Below are 25,562 nucleotides of genomic sequence, written 5' to 3' on the forward strand. Positions count from 1 at the left end.
TCCATTGTTTCCCCATCTATTTGCCGTGAAGTGACGGGACCAGATGCCGTGATTAGTTTTCTGAATGTTGAGTTTTAAGACAACTTTTTCACTCTCCTCTTTCACTTTCATCAAGAGGCTCTTTTGTTCCTCTTTACTTTCTGCCATAAGGGTGGTGTCATCTGCATATCTGAGGTTATTGATATTTCTCCCGGCAATCTTGATTCCAGCTTGTGCTTCATCCAGCCTGGCATTTTGCATTATGTACTCTATATAAAAGTTAAATAAGCAGTGTGACAGTATACAGCCTTGATGTATTCCTTTTTGAATTTGGAACCAGCCTTCTGTTCCATGTCCAGTTTAACTGTTGCTTCTTGAGTTACATACAGATTTCTCAGAAGGCAGGTCAGGTGGTCTGGTATTCCAATCTCTTGAAGAATTTTCCACAGTTTGTTGTGATCTACACAGTCAAAGCTTATGGTGTACCCTTTAATAACTTATATATACATATTTGATCTACTAATTTGATCTATCAGATTTTCCTCTGTAACCAATTCAGGTTTCCTGACATCTTTTGGACAAGAGAATATGTAAAACTGACAGTTCATGTGGCTTGTTCAGTTGGACCAGGCACTTCGGTTCAGGATTTCACCTCAGAGAGCACAGTTGTACCATTCTGACTTTTGAAAGTACAAGAATTGGAGTTCTCTGTGCCAAAAAGTCTTTGAGAAATTAAGAGAATGGTAGAACTTTTAGAATTAATGAAACTGGACAACTACTCGTCCTCCTACTACGCTTCCAAATGGAAAAAATAAAATAAAAAAGATATTTATGGAGAGTACACCTTGGGGATAGAGAGAGAAAGAAAGAAAATAATAATTAATTCAATATGTTCCATGTGTCCATGACCTTGATATTGAGTTAAAAGCCTCAGAGAAGGATGGAATAAAGTGAACTCTCTTTGGTAAGGGAATAAATGCCTTTCCCTTTGGGGCACTGGCAGTGTTGCCCAACTGAACTTCCTGCAATAATAGAAATGGTTTATTTCTGAGCTGTCCTTTGTGGTAGCCACTAGACATACATGATGTTGAGCAATTTCAGTGTGGCCAATGCAACTGGAAAACTGAATTTTGAATTGTATTCAATTTCAAGTAAAGAAGTAGAAGAAACATAAATATAAATAGCGACCTATTATTTAAGTTATCTAATCACTATGACAAGTGGGAGTCTTAGGTCATTTACCTAATACCTTTTTCATTTTTTACTACTTTTTAAAAATTATTATTGCACCATAGCAATAATATTGAAATGCACCTGCTATAAAGGCATGTGTTTATTCATCCCCTCGTGTAGACATTAACAAAGATCTTCTACAATTCAGATGGTGTTGGTATCTTATCCATAGCTTATGTATCAATGTATGTTGCTGAAATAGTAACGTAAGCATACTGTAGCATAAACATACTTATTATATGTTGTTGTTCCTAGTAAGAGTGTTGAAAAGATTGAGGAAATTATTAGTGACAGCTCCTCAGAAAGTGAGGAAGATGAAGAACAACCTGATCATCGTCAGGAAGCAAATGCAGATTTGCCATCAGAATATTGGCAAATTCAGAAGCTGGTGAAATATTTGAAGGTGAGAGACAAACCTTTTATACTGTATTTGCAATGTTTATTTTAAATTTTTTCCCAAAAATATGTATTCTGCTTTCAAGTTTACTATATATTTCTTTCAATAGGGATAGTAACTATCCCTATTATTTAAGTGTGCACATGGGAAGGTCTTATTACTCTGAGGATAGTGAAATTTGTCCTCATGGAACAGTTGGGCTGCCTAGTGCCAGCCCTCTCCCCTAGGTGAGGAGAAGGCAGTGGACCATGGCAGCCATCAGATATTGTGACTTACACCATTGTGTGTCTAGCAGTATGGCATGATGGAAAGAGCAAGGGGTTTTGAAGTTGGACTTAGACTGAATTCTAGATTGTGTCGCTAACCATCTGTGACTGTTGAAAAGTATGGTTTGCAGCCTTAATCTTCCTGACCCATGGAGTAAAGTTAGTAATATCCACTCTAGGATTATTTTAAGGACTGAGAACACACACTTGAAAGATGTAGTGTGGTGTCTGATACATTGTAGGTACTTAAAATATATGTTGGTCTGTTTCTGCTACTCTGTTAGGTGAGATGCCATGTGTGAAAATATTTTGTAATAATAAATAAATGACCCATATAATACTGTATTAAAGTCCTCAAATAAGGGTGGGGCAAGGAAAATTATTTGCTCAAACCCAAATCAATGTTAATTTCTGATGTTGGACAGTGAATCTTGGTAATAGCTGCGACTGCTGCTAAGTCGCTTCAGTTGTGTCCGACTCTGTGTGACCCCAGAGATGGCAGCCCACCAGGCTCCTCCGTCCCTGGGATTCTCCAGGCAAGAACACTTGGAGTGGGTTGCCATTTTCTTCTCCAACGCATGGAAGTGAAAAGTGAAAGTGAAGTCGCTCAGTCATGTCCGACTCCCAGCAACCCCATGGACTCCAGCCTACCAGGCTCCTCTGTTCATGGGATTTTCCAGGCAGGAGTCCTGGAGTGGGTTGCCATTGCCTTCTCCTTGGTAATAGCTAGGCCCTGTCTAAAGTTACCATCCAGAAGTCCTTATGAAAACAACACTCTGACTTACCTCAGCTTGTCCTCCTGCATTTGCTAGGCTTTGCGTATTTAAAGAAATTTACATGACTCCTAAATTACTAAAGGGTACTTTTCCTGTACCTTTGAGGTCATCCCAAGCTGACAGCTCAAACAGCCTATATGCACATTTTCATGAATTTAGAAAAGCTCCTCCCTGCCGCCAGGTGAGCAGTCTGGTAGGTATAAGTAGCCAAAAAAGTTTTTCCTAAAAGAAAAATATATGTCCACTTCCTCTGTTGGCATCATCTCAGCTGCAGTTCTAAGTACTTCTCAGAAAATTCTTTTATGTTTTCCTGAATCCTGAGAAAAATTAGCCAAGAAATTGGGAAAATGGAAAATTAGAATTAAAGTTGACAGTTAAAGTTTGATAATCTTCCTGAAGACATGACAGATTCAAAGGAATCTACTGACATCATGGAGAGCGGGACAAGTTGATTATCTTAGTAATCATTCTACAGTGTTTGTGGTTGTCAAAGCAACACACTGTGCACATTAGATATTCCAAGGATTCCCAATGTATCAGGGTCCCCTGTATCAGTCTGTGGCCTGTTAGCAACTGGGCACACAGCAGGAGGTGAGTAGCAGGCTAGTGAGTGAAGCTTCATCTGTGTTTACAGCAGCTCCCCATTGCTTGCGTTACCACCTGAGCTACGCCACCTGTCAGGTCAGTGGCAGCACTAGATTCTCATAGGAGTGTGGCCCCTACTGCGAACATCGCATGTGAGGAGTCCAGGTTACATGCTCCTTATGAGAATCATTGCAAAAGCATCACCATCCTGGTCCATGGAAAAATTGTTTTCCATGAAACTGGTCGCTGGTGCTAAAAAGGTTGAGGACTGCTGAGATATACAATTATATTTGCCAGTTATCCCTCAATAAAGTTTAGAAAAAGAAAATTCTGGCAGCAGAATCAAAGGTGGAAGAAGACGTTTCCAGGCATCAGGACAGGAGCCATTGAGAGAAAAGTGGTCCCAGCCCAGGTGGTCAGCCTCACTTATTGCCGTGCTCTGAATGTGTATGTGCAGGATGGTGAGTCATTCTTGCAAAAATAAATGGTGCATTTATATGCATCATATCCTTTACACAAATCCTATTAGTGGTGTTCTAAGAAATAACAAATTTGTGAAGCAAAATAGCTCATTAAATGTGAAATTTTGACCTATGATTCCTGTAGCCTTGCTGAACTTGCTGGAAATCTGAACAGTAAGTCATTTAGATGTACTCGGACACTTTTTCAGTGTTTAAATATTCACTATATTGTGTATACTGTGTATTACAGTTTGTTCTTTGCAAGTAATTTAACAGAAGAAATGCAGAGTGAGGAAGATGTGAATGTGGGTTGTGCAGCAGTCCATCGTGATACCAGAAACTGATCTAAAATCTGAATTAGCAAACGATCTGATTAGCTAATGATAATTAGCAAACCATTTAACCTCAATGATTAAATCAGAATCAGGGCAAGCAGATAAAATATTTTCATCATTGAAAAAGAAAATGAGGGTATATGAAGCAAACCCTAATACCCACCTTGGCTCTGCTTTTGGAAGCTTCTTAACAGTGTGACTGCTGTCAATGCAAAATGAAAGAAAAAAATTTTTTAACATCGGGCATATTTGTACTGAAATAAAAATCAAGAATATTGATTAGGACAATTGACGCTTTGCTTTGTGTATTTTAAAATTATATTTTAAGAATATCTTATAAATGATAGATATTTTACTTTTTTCTTTCAACTTTTAAAATGGCTTTTATTTAGCATTTATTTTGTGTGATATTCCCTCTTCTAGTGTTTACTGTTATCAAATATCAGGTGGAGATCACTTTTACATGGGATTGTAATATGTATAGTGGGGTTTTTTTCTTACAAAAAAACCTCTGAAATTTTTAGCATTTCTATCACAAAAAAGACTTGTGGTTTATTACAGAAATAATTTACCATTATAGTCATCCTTACTATTTAGTTGCATGTAAATAAAATTTAGCAACACATGTGAAATAACATGATTTCAGGAATTTCTGACCACTGCTGGGAATTCCAATTTCTTATTCTGGAATCTGGAAGATTGACATTTGCTGGGAATTTGGAGGCAGTCTTGTGGAGCACAGACTGACGTTTCAGTCCCACAGTTCTGCCCCTACCTTGGCAGGAGTCTTTGTGCACAAACCACCCAGTCAACACAGTGGCCAGTCCTGCAGGCAGGGCAGCCATGTCCAGACTCTGGAGACCTTCCTGACGTTTCCTGAGTCACAGGGCCACCCATGGCCTCTACGCACAAGGAGTGTGTTATCTGAGGACACTCTGGCCGCAGAGATCTCTGCCACCAACACTTGAGTCAGACAGGCGCTAGGGCTTGGACACAGCCTCTGGAAGAAGATTTGGAAGAGCCCTGGTGTTTATGCATAGAATTTGGGTCTGTTAACTTTTTTTCATTAATAAAAGGAGATAAAGAGTCCAAACAGCAGAAGTATCATCCAGGTCAGGAGGCAGAATAATGGGGCAGTTAAGAGACATGACCTTCAATGTCAACAAGTCTTCAACTGAGTTGGGCTTCCACCGCCTACTATCTCAGCAGCCTTGGGGGTGCTGGCCATCCTCTGTAAGCTTTGGTCTCCTAATTGTTCCAGATGACAGAATAAAAGATCTCACTTTTTAGGATTATTATTATTAGTAGGTGAGATCTAACACATTTAAGTGCTTTAGCACGAAGGGCTCAGCCCCTGTTAGCAATGATAATTCTTGCTATTGCACATTATTATTATAAACAATGTAAGATGGGGAGTCTAATGACCCGCACAGATGGTCTTCAGCCTTTGCTTTAAGATTCTGGTAACCAATAAAAGGAAGAAATACAGTGAGTTCATACAGTGAGGGACTCTTTCCATCATAAGGTAAAAACAACCCTCTTGCCAATGAGTGTAACTGATCCTGGTGCTAAGAACAGAAAGAATTTCCTCCCCAAGGACATAAGGGGGTAGACCGTGGCTTGGTGGTGCCCCACGTCCTCCACAGTATCCTCCCCATGAACACTGCTAAGAGCTTGCATTTTTCAGCTATTTGGGATAAATGCATATAGTGGTGGATCAAAAAGAGATGCATTGATGCGCTCCCAGAACAGCTCAGGAAAGCGTGTATTGATGAAGTGCTACTCAAACTCACACAAGTTACCCCTCAGTAACTCGTGTGCAAATGTGATACTTTTGGCCAGACGGTAAATGGCTTGAAATTATTATAGTTCCCCACAGGTAAATATTCTTAACATACCCAATAAAAGAGAAAGTATATCTACAAAAGCTTTCAGGATTTTCAACACAGATAAATGTTTTTCTGTGGAGACACAAAAGGATATGAAAAATCTATGAAATGCAAATTTGAATGTCTCTAGGTAATCTCAAAATAAATAAACCTGATACTGTAATTTACAAAGTTATATAAATTTAGACTTCATCCAGCAAAGAAATGTTCATGCTGAGCTGACTCTTCACTTACCGTTTTCCGAGTACAGCAATGTCTGTGATTGTTGAAAAAGTTTTGATGAGTTCATTAATACCCAAACAAGCCAATGAGTGATACAGCTTAGTATTTATCCAGAGCTATGAGCTCAGATCTTGGCACATGATAAAGGGACTAAGTCTTTAATAATTTGGCTTTGACACACATCCATTTCAACTTGCACATTTTACATCTGTGTATATTCTTATAATCTGGAGTTTTAGAACACAATTTAATTTTTAAACTAATGGATACATTGCATTTTTATTCACCAGCCTTCCAGTGTCTTTTCCCCCACATCACTGATGACTCTGGGCTTCAATTCTAAATGAAGTAACAAGCTCCTTATTCAGCTACCTTCTGTACTTATCTTCTCCCAGCTTGTCTGTCTTATTAGCTACAGCTGATTAATCTCGTTTCTGAATCTTGCAGTATGTGTTCAGGTGAGCGCAGGCTTGCCTCTCCATCTTTTGCTCAGGAGGGACAGTGACAAAATGAGGTTCCCAAAGGGCCAGACCATCCCTCACTCTCAGCTCCTCGAGAACAGTGCTGTTCCCCCTGCTTCTCCACCTTCTCTTGCTCCCCCTTCTCCTCCCTTTCTTGCCCCCTTCTCCTTGGAGACGTGTTGTTTCCTTGCCACATTTGTGTCAATATTATCTTCTCCCCATTCATGGTTGCTTCAAAATCTTGCAACAAAAATATTTTGCTATATATGAGTATTAGTGATTGGAGGAGATAGTTGTTAAGGTCTATACCCCACATTAACGCTCTAAAAATACAGCAAGTTTTACTCATTTCTAAATCAGAAATGTATTGAACACCTTTGTGAGATAGGAAGCAAGTTGGGGGATTTGTTGTGGCTTGGAAATGTAGATTTCTTCATCACAAGTATTCTAATATTATTAACATAAGTAGGTACTCTTTGGGCTTCCCAGGTGGTGCCAGTGGTAAAGAAACCACCTGCCAATGCAAGAGATGAAGGTTTGATCCCTGGGTTGGGCAGTTCCCCTGGCGGAGGGCACAGCAACCCACTGCAGGATTCTTGACTGGAGAATCCCATCTGGGAATTCTGGGAAGCCTGGCAGACTATAGTCCATAGGGTTGCAAAGAATCGGACATGTCTGAAGTGACTTAGCACACATGTATGCAGGTGCTCTTTAGTAACATGATATAAAATGTTAAAAGATCATAATTATAAGTATATCTACATTTCATATGCCTTAGTGCAGCAGTCCCCAGCTGTTTTGGCATCAGGGAAAGATTTCGTGGAAGACAATTTTTCTATGAACCAGGAATGGGAGGGTGGTTTTGGAATGATTCAAGCATTTGCATTTATTGTGTACTTTATTTCTATTATTATTACATCAGCTCCACCTCACATCATCAGGCATTAGATTTCAGAGGTTGGGGACCTCTGTCTTGGTGTTCAGTTCAGTTCAGTCACTCAGTCATGTCCGACTCTTTGCAGCCCCATGAACTGCAGCATGCCAGGCCTCCCTGTTCATCACCAACTCCCAGAGTTCACTCAAACTCATGTCCATCGAGTCAGTGATGCCATCCAGCCATCTCATCCTCTGTCGTCCCCTTCTCCTCCTGCCCCCAATCCCTCGCAGCATCAGGGTCTTTTCCTGATGAGTCAGCTCTTTGCATCAGGTGGCCAAAGTATTGGAGTTTCAGCTTCAACATCAGTCGTTCCAGAGAACACCCAGGACTGAGTTCCTTTAGAATGGACTGGTTGGATCTCCTTGCATTCCAAGGGACTCTCAAGAGTCTTCTCCAACACCACAGTTCAAAAGCTTCAATTCTTCGGTGCTCAGCTTTCTTCACAGTCCAACTCTCACATCCATACATGACCACAGGAAAAACCATAGCCTTGACTAGACGGACTTTTGTTGGCAAAGTAATGTCTCTGCTTTTGAATATGCTATCTTGTTGGTCATGACTTTCCTTTCAAGTAGTAAGCATCTTTTACTTTCATGGCTGCAGTCACCATCTACAGTGATTTTGGAGCCCCAAAAAATAAAGTCTGACACCGCTTTCCCATCTATTTCCCATGAAGTGATGGGACCAGATGCCATAATCTTCGTTTTCTGAATGTTGAGCTTTAAGCCAACTTTTTCACTCTCCTCTTTCACTTTCATCAAGAGGCTTTTTAGTTCCTCTTCACTTTCTGCCATAAGGGTGGTGTCATCTGCATATCTGAGGTGATTGATATTTCTCCTGGCAATCTTGATTCCAGCTTGTGCTTCTTCCAGCCCAACGTTTCTCATGATGTACTCTGCATAGAAGTTAAATAAGCAGGGTGACAATATACAGCCTTGACGTACTCCTTTTCCTATTTGGAACCAGCCTGTTGCTCCATGTCCAGTTCTAACTGTTGCTTCCTGACCTGCATACAGGTTTCTCAGGAGGCAGGTCAGGTGGTCTGGTATTCCCATCTCTTTCAGAATTTTCCACAGTTTATTGTGATCCACACAGTGTTACTGCCTTGGTGTAAGTATTCTTAAAACTGAAGAATGAATTTCTGGATCCAGAGTTGAAAGCCTGTTGGAATCCATTTGTTTGTGGGTTGAAGGTGGTTTGGATATGGAACTTAAAACTATAGGATCGAGGAATTCAAGAGAACATAAAGGAGACTAGAAAATGGTTGGTGAACTTTTAGATAGCTGGAAGGGATCTCAGAGGCTGGCTCTAGAATCCTGCTTTATCTACCCTGTGGGCATTTTGGAGGGATGTCTTTTGAGGATAAGACCTCTGCCCCCGTAGTCCCAGGCTCATCTGGGATGACATTAGCAAGCAGATTTAGAGCCCTACTGGGAAGTGCTTTGTTCCTCTGGACTTACTCTTGGTTACTTGCTGCCCTAATGGAGGAATCCAGGGTGTGTTCCCCAGGGCCGCTTCCTCAGGTGTAACTCCTCCCTGCAGGATGACTGTTTCTGCACCTGAGATTTTGATCGGAGTCCACCCTGGGGAAGCAGGCAGATAAAAGCATTGCTTTAAAAAGCTGAGTTCAGCAGCAGGTGGTTTGAAAAGTGAATTCCAGTGGAAAGACCGGAAGCCAGTGACCTGTGGCCCTGATGGAGAGTGTTTGGGGCCTTGGAATGGGGTAGTGTTCTTGGAAGCAGCCAGGAAAGGGCCAAGAGAGAAGGCAGGCCAGTTTCTCAGGAGGCTCTGGGCTGGTGCAGATTAAGTTTGGAGAGTGAAATATCCACATAGAAAGGTCCATACGGTAGTTGGAAATAAAGGGTTGATGCTCCAATTATTCGTTAGAAATGGGGTTACCTTTTTGGTAGAGGAATGAAAGGCTTAGGAAAATGTGGAGCAGATGGGCCTGTTTGTGTCTTTTTATTCATGATTGAACGTGTCCTCTTAGCAAGCTAATCAGAAACTATAGTGCTTGAATTAGTACATACAACTAACACAGTGTTTATGAATCAAAATATTTATGTTAAATGGCAGCCTTTAAATATTAGTTTGCCACCTTATAAGCAGATTGTTTTTTTGGTCTTTTTTTTTTTTAATCTTAAAGAAAGTAACCTTTGGGGACTTCTCTAGCCATCCAGTGGTTAAGGCTTCGCCTTACAATGCAGGAGGTGTGGGTTTGATTCCTTGTCAGGGAGTTAGGATCCTGCATTGCCTTGTGGCCAAAAAAAACAAAACATAAACAATATTGTAACAAATTCAATCAGGACTTTAAAAATGGTCCACATTTTTAAAAAGTCTTTAAAAAATGGGTAACATTTTATTTGGTAATTTTATCCAACCAGTTAGTGGATTAAAAAGATTAAAGGAAGACAAAAAATTAAAGTTTGAAACAATAAGAGAAAAAATGTTTATTTTAAAGTCATTTTTTCCTTCAGTTGATAACTCCTACATGTTAACACTGTGAAGAGCTAGATATATGAAGGCTGGGGAAAGAAGGGCTTTTTAAATTCAGAAATGTGGTATCACCCTAGAGTATGATGGTGGGGCCAACTTTGTTACCAAGTTCTAGAAGGGTGACCGTGGCATCTGATCACAGGTCACTCAGCAGAGAGTGGCTGGTGTGGGCTGCTGAGTGGCAGCTTATGATCATGGCGAGGCATCACATATTAATCCTCTCCCGCCATCCGTGATGTGTTGGTGAGAGCTAGTGACTAATTTATTTATTCTATGTGATTAAACTTGTGTTGGTTTCACCTTTCACGTGAGCCAGGGATCTTGCTGGTTCTTCTTCTGTTATGTATCCACAAGCTCTGGATCCTCAGGCCATGAGATGTGAAGATACATGGTGGTTCCCCCAGCTCAGCAGTGACAAGGACTCTACTTCAGGGCAACATCTATTAATAGAGGATGTCACATCAGAAATCCCAGGAGGCTTCTGAAGAGACTTTCCAGGCTCCTTCCCTGGAATGTTTCGATTTCCTCTCTGGAGGAGTATTCTTGGCAAAGACATTTTCAGACTTGAAAACCTTTGTTAAAGACTGCATTTGTGGGGCTCAGTTGCTGCATGATCTTCCATGAATTGATTAAGACACACACATAGACATACACACACACACACACACACACACACGTGACCTTCATTGGTTAGAAAGTTCTCCTAAGTGGAAGCTGGGAGTTATATAGTTTTTCATCAGAGGAATTTTGATGTACTTTGTGTCAATTACAGTTAATTAAATTCCTTTCCCATTACTTGGTTTTGGGGATGGAGTGGCAGGTAGTGTGATCCCTGTTTCATTGGTGGAAAAGTTGAGAAATACTTCACTCCAGGCCACACAGAAGGTGGCTGTGGGCCGGGAAGGCGTCCAGGGTCTATGGTTATTGCTCGTTGCCTGGTTGCTCTGTCCCTCTGTCCAGAAGCTCAGGGCCCAGGGGACCCAAAGGCCTCACTGTTGAACTATTTTCTCCTCCTATTTTCTCTCGTTTGTTTTTTTTTTTCACTCTGAGTAAGTGACTAGTTACGCATGGACTACTTCTGCACAAAGGAATTCAATGTTCATTTTTAGGAAGCAGTATCAGAGTACACTAGGTTTTTACTTAAAAAGATGGAAAAGAATGTGACAGAGCAGTGCTATTATTATTAAAAAGAATCTTCCAAAAACGGGAAACAGTGGTCACTGCTTATGCATCCAGATAAACTCCAGTAGTTGAGAAGGAAAATTCGTACCATTTTCCTGAGAAACATGCTTTAAGTTAATACGTATGTTTTGACACTGTTATGAGTTGATTTTGAAAATAGTCTCCAAGGTGAAAAGAGTGGGAGGACTTTAAAAAAAGTTCCCTGATATCTTCATCAGAAGATATTTCAATTCCATTTTCTAATGAAATTCCTACTCAGCAGAGTCTGCATGTACATTTTCTTAAATAGTGTGAAGTGGAAGTGTTAGTCGCTCAACTGTATACAACTCTTTGCAACCATATGAACTGCAGCCTGCCAGACTTTTCTGTCCATGGGGTTCTCCAGGCAAGAATACTGGAGTGGGTAGCCATTCCCTGCCCCAGGGGACCTTCCCAACTCGGGATCGAACCTTGGTCTCTTGCATTGCAGGCAGATTCTTTACTGTCTGAGCCACCAGAGAAACCGCTACATAGTGTAGTGTAAGAATTTTACTTACTCAGATTGAGATGTGTGACTTGTATAATGCCCACTAAGAAAGGATTAGTCATCTTTTATTTTTATAGCAGAAGAGACGGTGAAATTGGTGAAGGGGCCTCACCCTCTGAGTCTACAGATACAGCAGTAACTTGTTTTCAGTTTTTGAGATTTAAACTTGCTTTGCCTCTGGGCAATCATAAATAAAAGAGTGGAGAAAAAGCAAAGATAACTATATGGGTATGGTAAATACACCATTGAATCGTAACCATGTATATGGCCCCTAGCTCACATTATGCAATCACATCCACTTAACTACTGAAAAATGACAATATGAAAAATCTCTAGGGAGGTCTCTTAAGGTTTAACTCTATTCATTCTCTAGTGGAACACGTACCACTAACTAGTTCAGCTAGAGCATAATTAGAGCATACACACTGCCATCTAGCAATTCATATGATTTTTGATTAGAAAGAATATTGATATCTAAGGCAGTTTTGTGTAATGATCTGAAAATGTAACAGATCTGTTCAGGGAATTTGCTGACTGATGTGTTTGCAACAACAATATTTTTTATTCCTCAAAGCATGCCTCCAACCCAAAGTTATTTGAGAGGCTAAATAGAGAAAAGAAGTTTATGTCTAGTTCCCGATTTATGTAATCCAGTGGATTGCTTCACTTTTTTGGGTTAAAAACACATGTTACAGAAGTTTGAATGCTGAAGAATTTCTAAGTGTAGGGGTTGAGGAGTAAGAGGTACCAAATTTGATATAAATGATGTTTCATTTCACATATTTCTAGAAATCCTCTGTCCGTTTTTTATCCACTGGCCTTTGAGCTTCCTGCTGGCAGGGGCTGTCGATCCTAATCCAGCTCTTGGTCTGGCTGGCAATGCCCTGCTGATACTTCCATGACACACAGAGCCTGTCAGAGGCTTGTGTTCCTCTTCTGGTCCATCCTTTATCTCCTCTGTATTTAGAGTATTATAAAATGACACATTGACATATGCTCATTGTACCTATTCAAGCCATGCAAAAGAATAAAAGTGAATGCCCTCCAGATGTCTGTATATATACATACACATATGTAACTTTCATACGTAAAATGAAGTCAGACTATGATTCTACATCGTACCTTTTGTCTTAATATTTCGTACTCTGTCTTGGTGATCTTTCATATCTACCTTACTCCTTTTAATTGCGCCATAGTATTTCATTATTCATATATCAGTAATTTAATAGTTCCCTTGTTGGTAACCTTTTAGGTTTTCTCCCCAAATCAATTTTTGTTCTGATGATTCAGCCGCAAATATTTTTATGTATGCTTCGGACGTTGTATCTATTTCCATAGGATGAGTTGTTTGAAATAGAATTGCTTGCGTGAAAGAGTATGCACATTTCAAATGTTGATAGTTCTAATGGGGAGCTGTTGTTCAATGGTGTAAAAGTTCAGTTATGAAAGGTGAACAAGTTCTGTAACATTGTACCTGTAGTTAAAATGCTGTTTACACTTAAAAAATGTAAGAGGGAGATCTCACATTGTGTTGTGCTGTGTGTGAATCACTTCAGTCATGTCTAACTCTGTGACCCCGTGGGCTTTAACCTGCCAGGCTCCTCTGTCCATGAGATTCTCCAGGCAAGAATACTGGAGCAGGTTGCCATGCGCTATTAGCATACAAAAAGTGGGGAGGCATAAAGAAACTTTGGGAGTTGATGAGTATATTAATTGTCTTGATTGTGGTGCTGGTTTCACAGGTATATGAATGTGTCCATCCTCATTAAATTGTGTGCGTCAAATATATATAGTATTTTTGCATATCAATTATACCTCAGTAAAGATGTGTTTTTTAAAAAAGAATATGTGCACAGTGAAGTTGGAGAAGTACTGCATTTTTTTATTTTAGAGGGAAATATAATGAAAAGTAATCAACCACATAAAAAATTTTTGATAACTCCCTTCAGAAAATAAACATCCATTTACACTCTATCAGTAATAACATCAAAGGTTTACAACCTCAGACACACAATGAAATCAGCCCAGCTCTTAACAAAACAAAGACCTGATGCCCAGGTACCATTCATGGAAGTTTGGATTTAATTGGTTTGGAATGGGGTCTGGGCTTTGATAGTCTTTAAAATCTCCCCAGGGTATTAAAATTACTCAACTAGGATTAAGATTTACTGTTATAAATTTTAACCTGCAGTCTTTTTTTGTTTTATAGGGGGAAAAATGTATCTTATGTGAATTTCCATGTTCCTGATTGTTAGTGAGATTGACACATGAGTTAACATATGAGTTTTGTATTGTGTACCTTGCCTGTTTCCCTGTGTGGATGTCTTTTGATTCTTGATGCAAATTAATCCTTTGTTATGTGCCAATTTCTCTCAATTTGTCCTATGTCAAAGTCAGATGGCAGGTTCAGCCACTCTTTCCTTCAGTGATCTGAGTTGCTTCTTTTATCAAATATTGTCATTTCACTTTAAGACCTTGTGTCCAGATCTTCCTACATTGATTTATTTGGATAATCCCATGCTGTTTTAATTATTATAGCTTTGGTATATTTAAATATTTGGCCAGAGAGTTTTCTTAAAATATTTTAAACTACTTTTTGCATATTTTCCATTCCAGATCATCTTGACAATGATTCCAGAACCAAGTTTTTTTGTTTTTTTTTTTAAAGCTAAAAAATGCTGCTAGGATTTTGGTTGGCTCACATTAATTTGTAAATTATTTTTGGATAAATTACAGTTTTAATAATGTTGAATTATCCTATTAGGAAATATGGTATGACCATTCACTTATTTAATCTTTAATATACTTCAGTAAAACTTCATAGCTTTTCCTGCATATATTTGCAGCACATTTCTTGTGAGATTCACTCATAGATATTTTTACTACTATTATTTTGCCAATACTGGCATGGGAACTTTTTTCAGATTACATATTTTGATTTGTTATTCTCAGCTACTCATTTTTGAATATTTCCTTTGTATCCAATCACTTTACTGAGCTACTGTTATTAATTACCATAATTATTCAGTTCATTCTTGTGAATCTTTCTAGAAAGACTGTTACATTTCCTACAGACTTTTCCTCATTGCCGTAACATTCCAGTAAATCATCAATTTCTGTAAATGTTCCATGGTGATTTAAAAAGAATGCATAGGGAATCCTTGCATTGTTCCTTGACCATTCCTGACCAAAAAAATAAAATAAAATTCTTAGCAAGCCTGCAATCCAACAGTCTGAGCCTAATTTCTTTTTTCTTCTGGAACAGTATTTTCTCTTTTTCCTTGCAGTTCCCTTTTGAGTCTCATCTCTTGCAGCCCAGATTTAAGAGTGCCGAATCTCAGCATAAAATCAGTCTTCAAATAAACAGAAGGCAAAGCAATATGTTTTACTACCTCAGCTTATGTGGTTCTGTGCCACTCACTTGGGGCTCTGACTCTCGACCATTTCTGCTCCTGAGAGACGAAAAGTGTCCCTGAGCCAAGCCCCGCGCTGGGTGCCTGCCCCCCTGTCATCATTAATAAACAGTCGTTGGCAGGGGTCGTGGCTCTCGCTCGGTGAGTGGCATGTTTGGAGGAAAAACTGCTGAGGACCTTGGAAGCCAGTTGGATGGTTGTGATGGTTGCGTCACCACACCAGGTCTTACCCGCCGCCCTCTGATTGTGGACGGTGGAGACGGGAACAGAGGGACCTCTGCTCCCCGTGCCACCCCTGCCCACCCTGCTGTCTCCCTGAGTCTCACAGGACACCAGGAGGGATGACCCTGTGAGCGTGTCTGCCATCACAGTCCCATCTGCCCACTCTGGCATCCTTTCCTGAACTGGGTTACTTGAAGCCGTTACAGCGCCTGATGAATCACCTGAGCCTGCTTTCTGTCCAGACCTCAGCCCAGGCATTCTTTCCTCAGGGGAACCTTCCCTGATGCCCCCTTGGCCCAGTTGAAGCCTCCCCGCTGTGGGTTTCCCTGGCCCTGTGCCCCTCTCCCTTAGGCACTGCTCAGACTTAAAGTTTCCGTTTACTGGGATGGACTTTAGAAAATTAAAATTGTTCTTCTCTACTAAACTGTGAGCTCCATAAAAGCAGAGCCCAAGTCTGTTTTTGTTTCCCAGGATGTCTCCAGGGCCTGGCATCAGACTTGGCAAGTAGCTAAGTAAATAGTAAGCAAATTTGTTGAATGAAAGAATACAAAAGTGATTTCAGGCAGCTTTCTCTCTGTTTTATTCCTGAATACATTCTTCATCTCAACTTAGACAATGTGTATTGCTTCTTTATCGACAGTAAGGGAGGATATTACTCTATACTGGATGGGGTAATACTTACTTCAGAAATTTTATTTAAGTCCAGGAAAACATTATCATTATCATTGTTTTTTAAAAATCCTCTATTCATCTTTTAAGAAGAAATTTTGAGAAAAGCGAGAAGCAACATTCATCCAGTCTCATTGTGTTTGAAGCATGATTGCAACCACGCATGAGGGCCTGCTGGGCATGGAAAGGAGCATGAACTGTAAATATCTGAAGGCTGGCAGAAGTTGGAGATGTTTAAGAAGCAGGAGGGGAAAGAGGACAACTAGCAAAGAAATTGCATTAATTCAAGACATGGAAAAGCTTATTGGAAGCATTCTTCAAAACCCTTTCAGAAGCTAGTAAAATAATACTTCACTATGTTTTTCTCCAGCTCTTAAAAAGCCTCACAAACGTAAATCTGTGATAAAACGTGAAAATAAGTATTGGCAACTAATTACATTCTCGGGGAGATTTAATTTAAAAGGAGCATATTTGTACTACTTCTCTTCAGTAAGATGTTTACGGCATCTGGTCAAAGTAGAATGGACATTTGAAAATCCTTCAACATAGCTGGTATTTAAAGAATAGCAATTGGCTAACGTTTGTGGCTCTGTACATTGAATATTTTGGCTCCCATCTGCTGGTATTCATTCTGAAAGATTTATAATCCTTTGGGGAATGTGGTCAGTGACAAGAGTAGAAGTAAATCCTGAAATGTGGAAAAACTAACTTTCCCTCATAAAAAACTGTTCTAAAAAAATCCCTCAAGCCTATGAATATGTTTCCAGATTTTCAAAAAAGCTGATGATTTACAGAAAAAAATTTTTTTCTATAAAGATCTAACTTCTTAATGATAAATGTATATTTTCCATCATTTGGTTTCAAAATTGGCCTAAAGATAGTTCAGCAAAATACAAGATCTTATGTTTTGGGCATCAGCTGCAGTTACATGACTTTTAAAAGTTTATGTCATCCGTTATAGTGTAAATAATGAAGTAAAACTCAAAAGGTGGAAATACTCTACAAGAGAAAAATGAAAAGAACTTGAAAGAGGAAGCCAAGCTGGTGCTGAATGTCTAAGCAGAGAACTGCTACCAAAGAAACTAGACAGGAATAGGGAGTCAGGAAGATTCCCCATCATGTATGACTGGGAATAGCAGGACAGAAATTCTTCTTTACGGAGTTGGACCTGGTGGGAAGGGCTTTCCTGGCCTGACTGGGGCAGGACACGTTGTTGGACAACTACTTGCTTCCTGCTCAGACTCCTGCTTGCGCTGTCTGAAGCCACTGCCTGAAGAATCCTCTTGATCTGAGGCTCTCAGCTTCCATTGTCCAACCTTTAAGAACCCAGCTCTGTTCCTGCAGGTGCCTGGGAGGAACTTTCTGCCTCCTTTTCACCATTTAAATTCAGAAAAAGAGCCTTGTTTAATGAGTTGTTTCTCTTCTTTGCTTTTCTTTTTTCTATGTTATTTTCCTTAGTTAATTACGGTTAGTATTTAGATTCTCTCTTATGGTTTACAAAATATATACCTTTTTCTAAGAGAGGCACCAGAGGAACTGGTGTGTGGTGTCCTGTGTCCCAAACAGGGGGTCCATGATACTGACAGTAATGATAGAAGACACAGTGCTTTATGTTTTAAAACCAGCTGTGTGAAAATTGGTGGCATTAAAATTTCTCTTGTTACTGAGAAAAAGATGCTAAAAGCTCTAAGAACAAAACTTATTATTTTAAATGTAAGTGAAAAAATTAAGGCTCTTGTCATTCTAAACTTAATCTTGAATATAAAAGACAGCTTAGATGACCCAGAGGGAAAATTAGAAGGAAAAGCAGAAATGTTGTTCAGAGCACTTTTAGAGATGTGGAGGGAATATTCTGGAAGGGAGCAAGCAGAGTCTCTGAAGCCTAAACATTTCTATCTTCACCTTTTGATGCTCACTCTCTACAGACCCCACTTTAGTTATAAACATATTGTGTTGAATTTATAGGAGGATTGGCATGCGTGTATTTGCATGCTATGAAGGTGAGAAGCTTGAGTATAATTTCCATTTTTTTGTGTGCTAAGTCTATCTACCTACACATATAATACATATATATATAATATAGCAATGTAAAGCCATGACTAGCAAATGATAGTAAACATAATTTGAAGATGTCTTCCCTCAAGAAAAGAAAAATATGTATTTAGGCCATTGCTACTGTGTTTTGACATAGAAACCCAAGGCTGTCTTATGAACACCTTTTGCATAAAATAGCTTTTTCTTGGCTCCGTTAGAAGTGTTGCTTTTCTGTCTTATTAACTATTCTAGGATCTCTTATTTAGCAGCCACTCTCAATAGCAGTAGCAGTAATATATGTATGTAGAAGTAATATATGCTATGTTCTTAAAAATTTTTCAAAGCATTAATGATCAGTGGATGTTACTTAATTTCAGCAATGAATTCTAATTTAATTTCCTAGCAGGCCTGATTCACTGATCATCATTAAAAAATTTCTATATCTCTTGGATTTTTTGAAGACGCTGTTCCCCACTGCTCTTTACATGTGGTGATTAGCTAAACAGACGTTGATTTGCATGTTATTCGGCCAGCATTTCATTCATGACAGTGAAACGATCTTTTTCTCTCCTTCAGTCCACCCATTGGTTCCCAGGTTTTAGTGGAATCGCTTCCTCTTTCCCAGCCTCACAGCCTCACCCTGCTTATTCTCTATCCCACATGGATCACTGTGCTGCCTACCAGGCAGTTTGCTTTCTTCACGTTTTCTATGTTCTAGACCATTCTGTGTACATCTGTAAGAATAATTTTCAGACACAGTTTGCACTGTAGCACACACAGTTCAGGGACTGCCTGTAAACCCCACGTAAACCTCACCTTCCTCAGAATCTCTCTCAAGGCTTGCCCCTGACTCTATTTAATATCATAATTCCACCTGATGTTGTAGCTGTTTAAAGCAGACAGACCACCTTAACATGGTTGACTCTTAATTGGAATAATGTTTTATGACACCCTGGACAGCTTTCTTGTGCTTTAGCTCAGCATGATCCATTTAACAAATTATAACCTACTCAGAGAATTTTAAAAACGAAACATGCTATGTATGGGAATACACACTTCCCAGTTCATGGATTCGTCAACATCTAGTAAATTTCTATGAGAGCATGATCTTATTTAACCTTTCTGTGGCCTTGGGTCTTTGCAGGGAGGAAATCAGACGGCTACTGTGATTGCATTGTGTTCAATGAAGGATTTTAACTTAGCACAAGAGACCTGCCAGTTGGCGATCAGGGATGTTGGAGGCCTTGAAGTTTTAATAAATTTACTTGAGACAGATGAAGCTAAATGTAAGGTGAGTGTCTTGATCACAGTGGACGAGGAGCCTTGATACACATGTGCTTCTCATGTGTCTCTTCACGTGTTTCTCTTCTCAGTGCTGGGCATCTGCCCTTCCTGTTGCTTGTTGCTGGTCTTTAATTTTTACTGATAACTCACTTCTACTACAATTAGCTACCTTTGTCGACTCTCTGTTTTTCTTCCTTGTCTTTTTGGCTTCTTTCCGTTAGCTTATGCTTCTTAAATGATGAATGTTTGTTTATTTAACTGCAGGAAAATGCAGGGAATCGGGGGATGTGTATGTATAACACCTGGGAATAAACAGTTCCCTTAAAAAACTTAATTGGGGAAGGATTTTAGGTAGACTTGGAATTTTTAAAAAATATAGCACTGGTTCTGCATTAAGCACCCATTCATCTGTAACTTTTTCTTCTCATTTAGATTGGTTCATTAAAAATCCTGAAGGAAATCAGTCATAATCCTCAAATCAGACGTAATATTGTTGACCTTGGGGGCTTACCAGTTATGGTTAATATACTTGATTCTCCACATAAGAGTCTGAAATGCTTGGTGGCTGAGACAATTGCGAATGTTGCCAAGTTTAGGAGAGCCCGGCGGGTGGTAAGACGCCATGGAGGCATCACCAAGCTGGTGAGTAGGTGCCACTCACGGGGGCGGGCATCCCCTGTCCTTCCCTGCTCCTCCTGGACACTCAGTAACACCTGGCTGTGTTCTGGGAATCTTTTTCTTGTGTAACACGCCCTTGAAAATTATTTTTGTGTATGTACATTGGCAAGCAGCCAAAAAAGCATGTTCAATCTAATTTTTCAAAGAAATAATGAATTTTTAAAAATAGATGTCATTTTCACCTATCACACAGGTGGGGATACATTCATATGGCGGGGGGCAGTGGCGGCGAGAGGGTGGTGACTGACTTCACTCAGTCTGAGACTGCCACAACATTGTTCATCAGCTATAGTCCGATATGAAATAAGCAGTTTGAAAAAAAGAGGGTGACAATGGATGAAGCCCTCTGCAGTGGGACACCGTCTGGAGACCCACATCCTATGAGGAGATAGAGATAATTGCCCCCACAGAGACAGAACGGCACTCATCCTACTGTTACTTACAGAAGTGAGAACTGAAAACAACATGTTTTACAGGATGAGATTAGTAAAACTGTAAGTGACACATCCATAAGAAGTATCCATTGTCAGCTGTCAGTATTGTATTTTAGAAGTTTATTTAGTAACATGGAATAAATGTATGTGTGAAAGTGAAAGTGTTAATCACTCAGTCATGTCCAACTCTTTGTGACCCCATGGACTGTAGCTCGCCAGACCCCTCGAACAGAGGAATTTCCCAGGAAAGAATATGGGAGTGGGTTGCCATTTCCTTCTCTGGGATCTTCCTGACCCAGGAATTGAACCTGGGTCTCCTGCATTGCAGGCAGATTCTTTACCATCTGAGTCACCAGGGAAACCCCAAATATATGTTTAATATTATATAAAATCATCACAGGATTAAAAACTAATGATATCCATGATCCCAATTTTTAAAGACCTTAGCTAACAAGTATAGAAAAATCACTTGAAATACACAAAATTTTTCCTAAGGGGTTCTCTCTGAAATGACTACCAAATTTCCTCCCTACTATCCTACACTGGCCAGTTTGTTATATTACATGTATAATCAGAAAACATGATTATTTCAGTAACTGTCACCTGGAAGAAAGAAGCTGGCTCAGGGTCCCTGCCCCATCAGGAGGGATATTTATAAAGTGCAGCAGTATGGAAGTGCGTTTTCATTCTCACTGTGTCTTGAGTCGCTCCCACAGCATTTATCACACCGATGACATCACCGCTTTCCTACTTTAAGTTTCTTGAAGATGACAGACATGTCTTATTTATCTCAGTGTCATCCTCAGCACCTTACCTAGGACCTCACACACATTAACAGTTAAGAAATATCTATTGAATCAATGCAGATTCCATGTGAATATGTATGGTGAAACATGTTCAGAGATTTCCTGGAAGAGATGCTGTATAGTCACTTGTAATCTGTAGAGCACTAAAGCTTAGAGTTATTTGCCTCAAAAATAAGATGGACTTGTGGCTGGATAGATAGATGAATAGATAGCTATGTAATGAAACAGATGTGGAAGAATGGTAATTATAGAACCTAGGGGATGGATGTGTGGATGTTGCCACATGAATATTTCAGCCTTCATGAATATTTGAAAATTTTCATAATAAAATGTTGGAGAGAAAGGGAATTATTACTGTGATTATCATTATTCTGCTTAAATAATGAATCATGTGGTAGGCTGGTGTGACTGTCCACCAAAACTGCTTCATAAGAATGATACAACAATAAAATGTTTTTATGGGCATCTTATGCAATGTGTGTTGTAGACTGGAGTTTGGACAGTTGCAGTCACCTAATCAAAATAATGACATCTATTCAATTTTAATTCTAAATATATAGCTTTTTTTTTTATAGGTTTTTTTTAAAATTTATTTATTTATTATTTTTTTTTAATAGGAAATTTTATTTTATTTTATTTTATTTATTTATTTTTTTTTTGACAGTTTTTTTTTTTTAATTAAATTTTAAAATCTTTAATTCTTACATGTGTTCCCAAACATGAAACCCCCTCCCACCTCCCTCCCCATAACTTCTCTGTGGGTGATCCCCATGCACCAGCCCCAATCATGCTGTATCCTGCGTCAGACATAGACTGGCGATTCAATTCTTACATGATAGTATACATGATAGAATGCCATTCTCCCAAATCATCCCGCCCTCTCCCTCTCTCTCTGAGTCCAAAAGTCCGTTATACACAGCTGTGTCTTTTTTCCTGTCTTGCATACAGGGTCGTCATTGCCATCTTTCTAAATTCCATATATATGTGTTAGTATACTGTATTGGTGTTTTTCTTTCTGGCTTACTTCACTCTGTATAATCGGCTCCAGTTTCATCCATCTCATCAGAACTGATATATAGCTTTAAATGGAGTATATAGAAATAGTGAATGTTGTACAACTGAAAATAATAAAACATTGTAAATCAACTATACTTCAATAAAAATTTTAAACATTTAAATTAATTAATAAAGATAGAAAATTTGTTAAATAAATTTTAAAAAGAGAGACTAAAGAGAGGAGATGTCACTTGCATCTTGAAAGGTGAACAGGTATGTGTTAGGGAGACGCAGGGAAAAGCGTTTAAAGATGGAGCTGTGCTGGTAAAGCCTGGAGCTGGCAAACAACACTGTGTGCTTGGAAAGTAGGTGGTGTAAGAGGGCCAGGCCCAGGATGAGATGGGCTGAGCAGTGAGAGATGAAGGTGGAGGACCATGGGGATCACACACAGTCTTATCCAGTAAGCTGTGGAGACTGGACTTGGTACAGTTAGAGTAACCAATGGGCAGGTCCTTTTAGAAAGTTCTCCCTGTGATCAAGCCCATCTTCCTGCTGTCCTGTGCCCAGAAGTTACCTGAGAGCCACTAAATAGTCTCCACCCTTGTTCTTGGGTGGAGACCACGTGCTGTGTAGACCATGGGCTTGTGTATGTGTGCTCAGTTGACTTTTTGGCACCCCGTGGACTATAGCCTGTCAGGCTCCTCTGTTCATGGGATTATCCCCCCAAGAATACTGGAGTCAGGTGCCATTTCCTTCTCTAGGGGATCTTCCTGAGCCAGGAATCAAATCCGAGAGTCCTGCATCTCCTGCACTGGTAGGCAGATTCTTCACCACTGAGCCACCTGAGAAGTCCAGTTAGACCATGAGTCAGCACTAATTAAAGGCAGTGTCCTCTCTCTGTGATCTTGGAATTAGGAATCAGTGGAAGTAGGAATCAGTGCAATTAGGAATTGTCTGCTGCTCCCTTCTAAAAGGCAGACAAAATTAAGTGGGCAGTATCCATGGAATTTGGTCTCTGGTGAGAGAGGAATGGAGGAGACATGCGGGGGATAAAGACGGCTCAGGGTGACTGGCTTCACACCCTGTCCTTCGTGGGCAGCCTGACACCCCGCTGTGTGCACGTACCTTGCCTCTTCCTTGAGGGCTTCGGTGACTAGTTACTGCAGAGAGGAAAGAGGGTCCTGACAGCTGTGCACTTGGTCCAGTAGGTTTCGAAAGTTCAGGGTGATGGCTGTGTCCTCTAGAAAGGCCTCATGGTTTTAGGCGTGTACAGGCCAGAGAACTTTTCAGTTCTCTCTGTAAAGTTCTCACGGCTCTAGGGAGCCTACTTTCTGAGATACCAGGAATCAGGATGTGGTTTGCAAATCTTCCTCGTTAGACGTTAGAGCCATATTAAGAAAATGCTATCTTGGGGGGATTAAATTTCATGTGGGAAGGAAATATAAAAGCTCCCAAATCTGAAGGACGTTGTTTTGAAGGTTCTGTGTGTTCTTTTGACTGCTGAAAGTTAATTTCTTAAAGGACTCTTATTTTTGAGGGAGGTGAGCTTAGTAGCAGCCCTGAGGTGATTGCAGGATGGGTTGTCTTTTTTCTTTTTTCAAATAGTATTTTATTTTATTTTATTTTTTTCAAATCAAGAGTTTTTATTGTCTCTTTAAAAGATCACAACTGAGTCCATAGAACCATCTGCTATCTTGTTTCTGCAGCAGGATCACTGAGATCTTCTTATTCATCAGCCTGCTGAACTGTTCCTTTTTCAGAAACATAGATACCATCCAAAAATTTTCTGATATCCTTGTTTTTAACTGTGGTGGCTTGCTGAATCAAAGCAGCTGAATTTGACACAAGTTCAATGTCATTTTCTTCAAGAATCAACTCATCTTTCTGGGCTTGAGATACTGAACAGGCAACCCCTGGCCTCATTCGAACCCTGCATATGTATTTTTCACCCAAAAAACTTTGGATTTCCACAAGAGAACCATTCTCCTGAATAACAACGTTGATGGGGAAGTGGGCATACACCGACCTCATCTTGTAATGGAAGCCCAGTGTAACACCCTTGATCATGTTCTGTACGTGACTACAGATTGTGCGAACAGTGGCCAGTTCCTTTCTGTTTCCCCACGATTTGTCAACACGGAGCCTCTTCTTTTTCTTTCCAAGGAGACTGAGTTCTGCATTGATGTGATTGAAGTCCCTCCGCAGGGTGCCTCTGGGGCCCTTCACAATAACTGTCCGTCCCTTCAAGTTAATGTCGACATTTTCTGGGATGTCGACAGTCTGATTGCTGAGAATGGTCTTCATTCTTGCAGTAGATGCAGCAAAGAGAGCCAAATAGTATTTTATTTTTTTAACTTAATTTTTATTGGAATATAGGTGCTTTACAATGTTGTATTAGTTTCTACTGTACAGCAAAGAAAATCAGCTATCTATCTATCTATCTATCTATCTATATATATATATATATCCCCTCTATTTTTGGATTTCCTTCACATTTAGGTCACCATAGAGCCCTAAGTAGAGTTCCCTGTGCTATACAATAGGTTCTCATTAATTATCTATTTTATGTACATAGTATCGATAGTGTGTGTGTCTGTGTGTGTATATATATATATATATATATCAGTCCCAGTCTCCCAATTCATTCCACCAACCCCTTCCCCTTGGTATCCATACATTTGTTCTCTACATCTGTGTCTCTGTTTCTGCTTTGCAAATAAGATCACCTATGCCATTTTTCTAACGCATATACCCACATATATGTGTAAATATAGGCATGATATTTGTCTTTCTCGTTCTGACTTAATTCACTCTGTGTAACAGTCTCTCAGTCCATCCAGGTCTCTACAAATGACCCAATTCCATTCCTTTCATGGCTGAGTAATATTCCATCACAGAGGTGCACCACATCTTCTTTATCCGTTCCTCTGTTGGTGGACAGTTGGGTTGCTGCCAGGTCCTGGCTATTGTGATTGGTTTAAAGATCCCCGTCTGTGTTGTACTGATCTGCCCTCGTAGGTTGCTCTGCTTGACTGTGGGAAGCATTCTGCAGAACCTGCTCAGTCCAGCCTGTATGAGACCCGAGACGTGGAGGTGGCCCGCTGTGGGGCGCTGGCACTGTGGAGCTGCAGCAAGAGCTATGCGAACAAAGAGGCCATTCGTAAAGCAGGAGGCATCCCTTTGCTGGCTCGGCTCCTGAAGACTTCTCATGAAAACATGCTTATCCCGGTGGTGGGGACGTTGCAGGAATGTGCCTCAGAGGTACACAGGCTAGCTCTGCC

At 40.0% G+C, this 25,562-nt stretch overlaps 1 protein-coding gene and 1 pseudogene across 1 annotated transcript in view; one reads left to right on the forward strand and one right to left on the reverse strand.

Annotated features, from left to right (window-relative positions):
- ODAD2 (outer dynein arm docking complex subunit 2) overlaps window positions 1-25,562 on the forward strand; it is a 158,828-nt gene that overhangs the window by 43,902 nt on the left and 89,364 nt on the right. Inside the window, exons 9-12 of the mRNA XM_068987709.1 lie at window positions 1,468-1,615; window positions 19,228-19,374; window positions 19,800-20,009; window positions 25,300-25,542. Of these exons, the coding sequence (XP_068843810.1) occupies window positions 1,468-1,615; window positions 19,228-19,374; window positions 19,800-20,009; window positions 25,300-25,542 (748 nt within the window). The remainder of the gene's footprint in view (window positions 1-1,467; window positions 1,616-19,227; window positions 19,375-19,799; window positions 20,010-25,299; window positions 25,543-25,562) is intronic.
- On the reverse strand, window positions 24,007-24,585 carry LOC138091712 (large ribosomal subunit protein uL6 pseudogene; annotated as a pseudogene).

The sequence above is a fragment of the Capricornis sumatraensis genome, chromosome 15, assembly GCF_032405125.1.
Source record: "Capricornis sumatraensis isolate serow.1 chromosome 15, serow.2, whole genome shotgun sequence".
Lineage (NCBI taxonomy): Eukaryota > Metazoa > Chordata > Mammalia > Artiodactyla > Bovidae > Capricornis > Capricornis sumatraensis.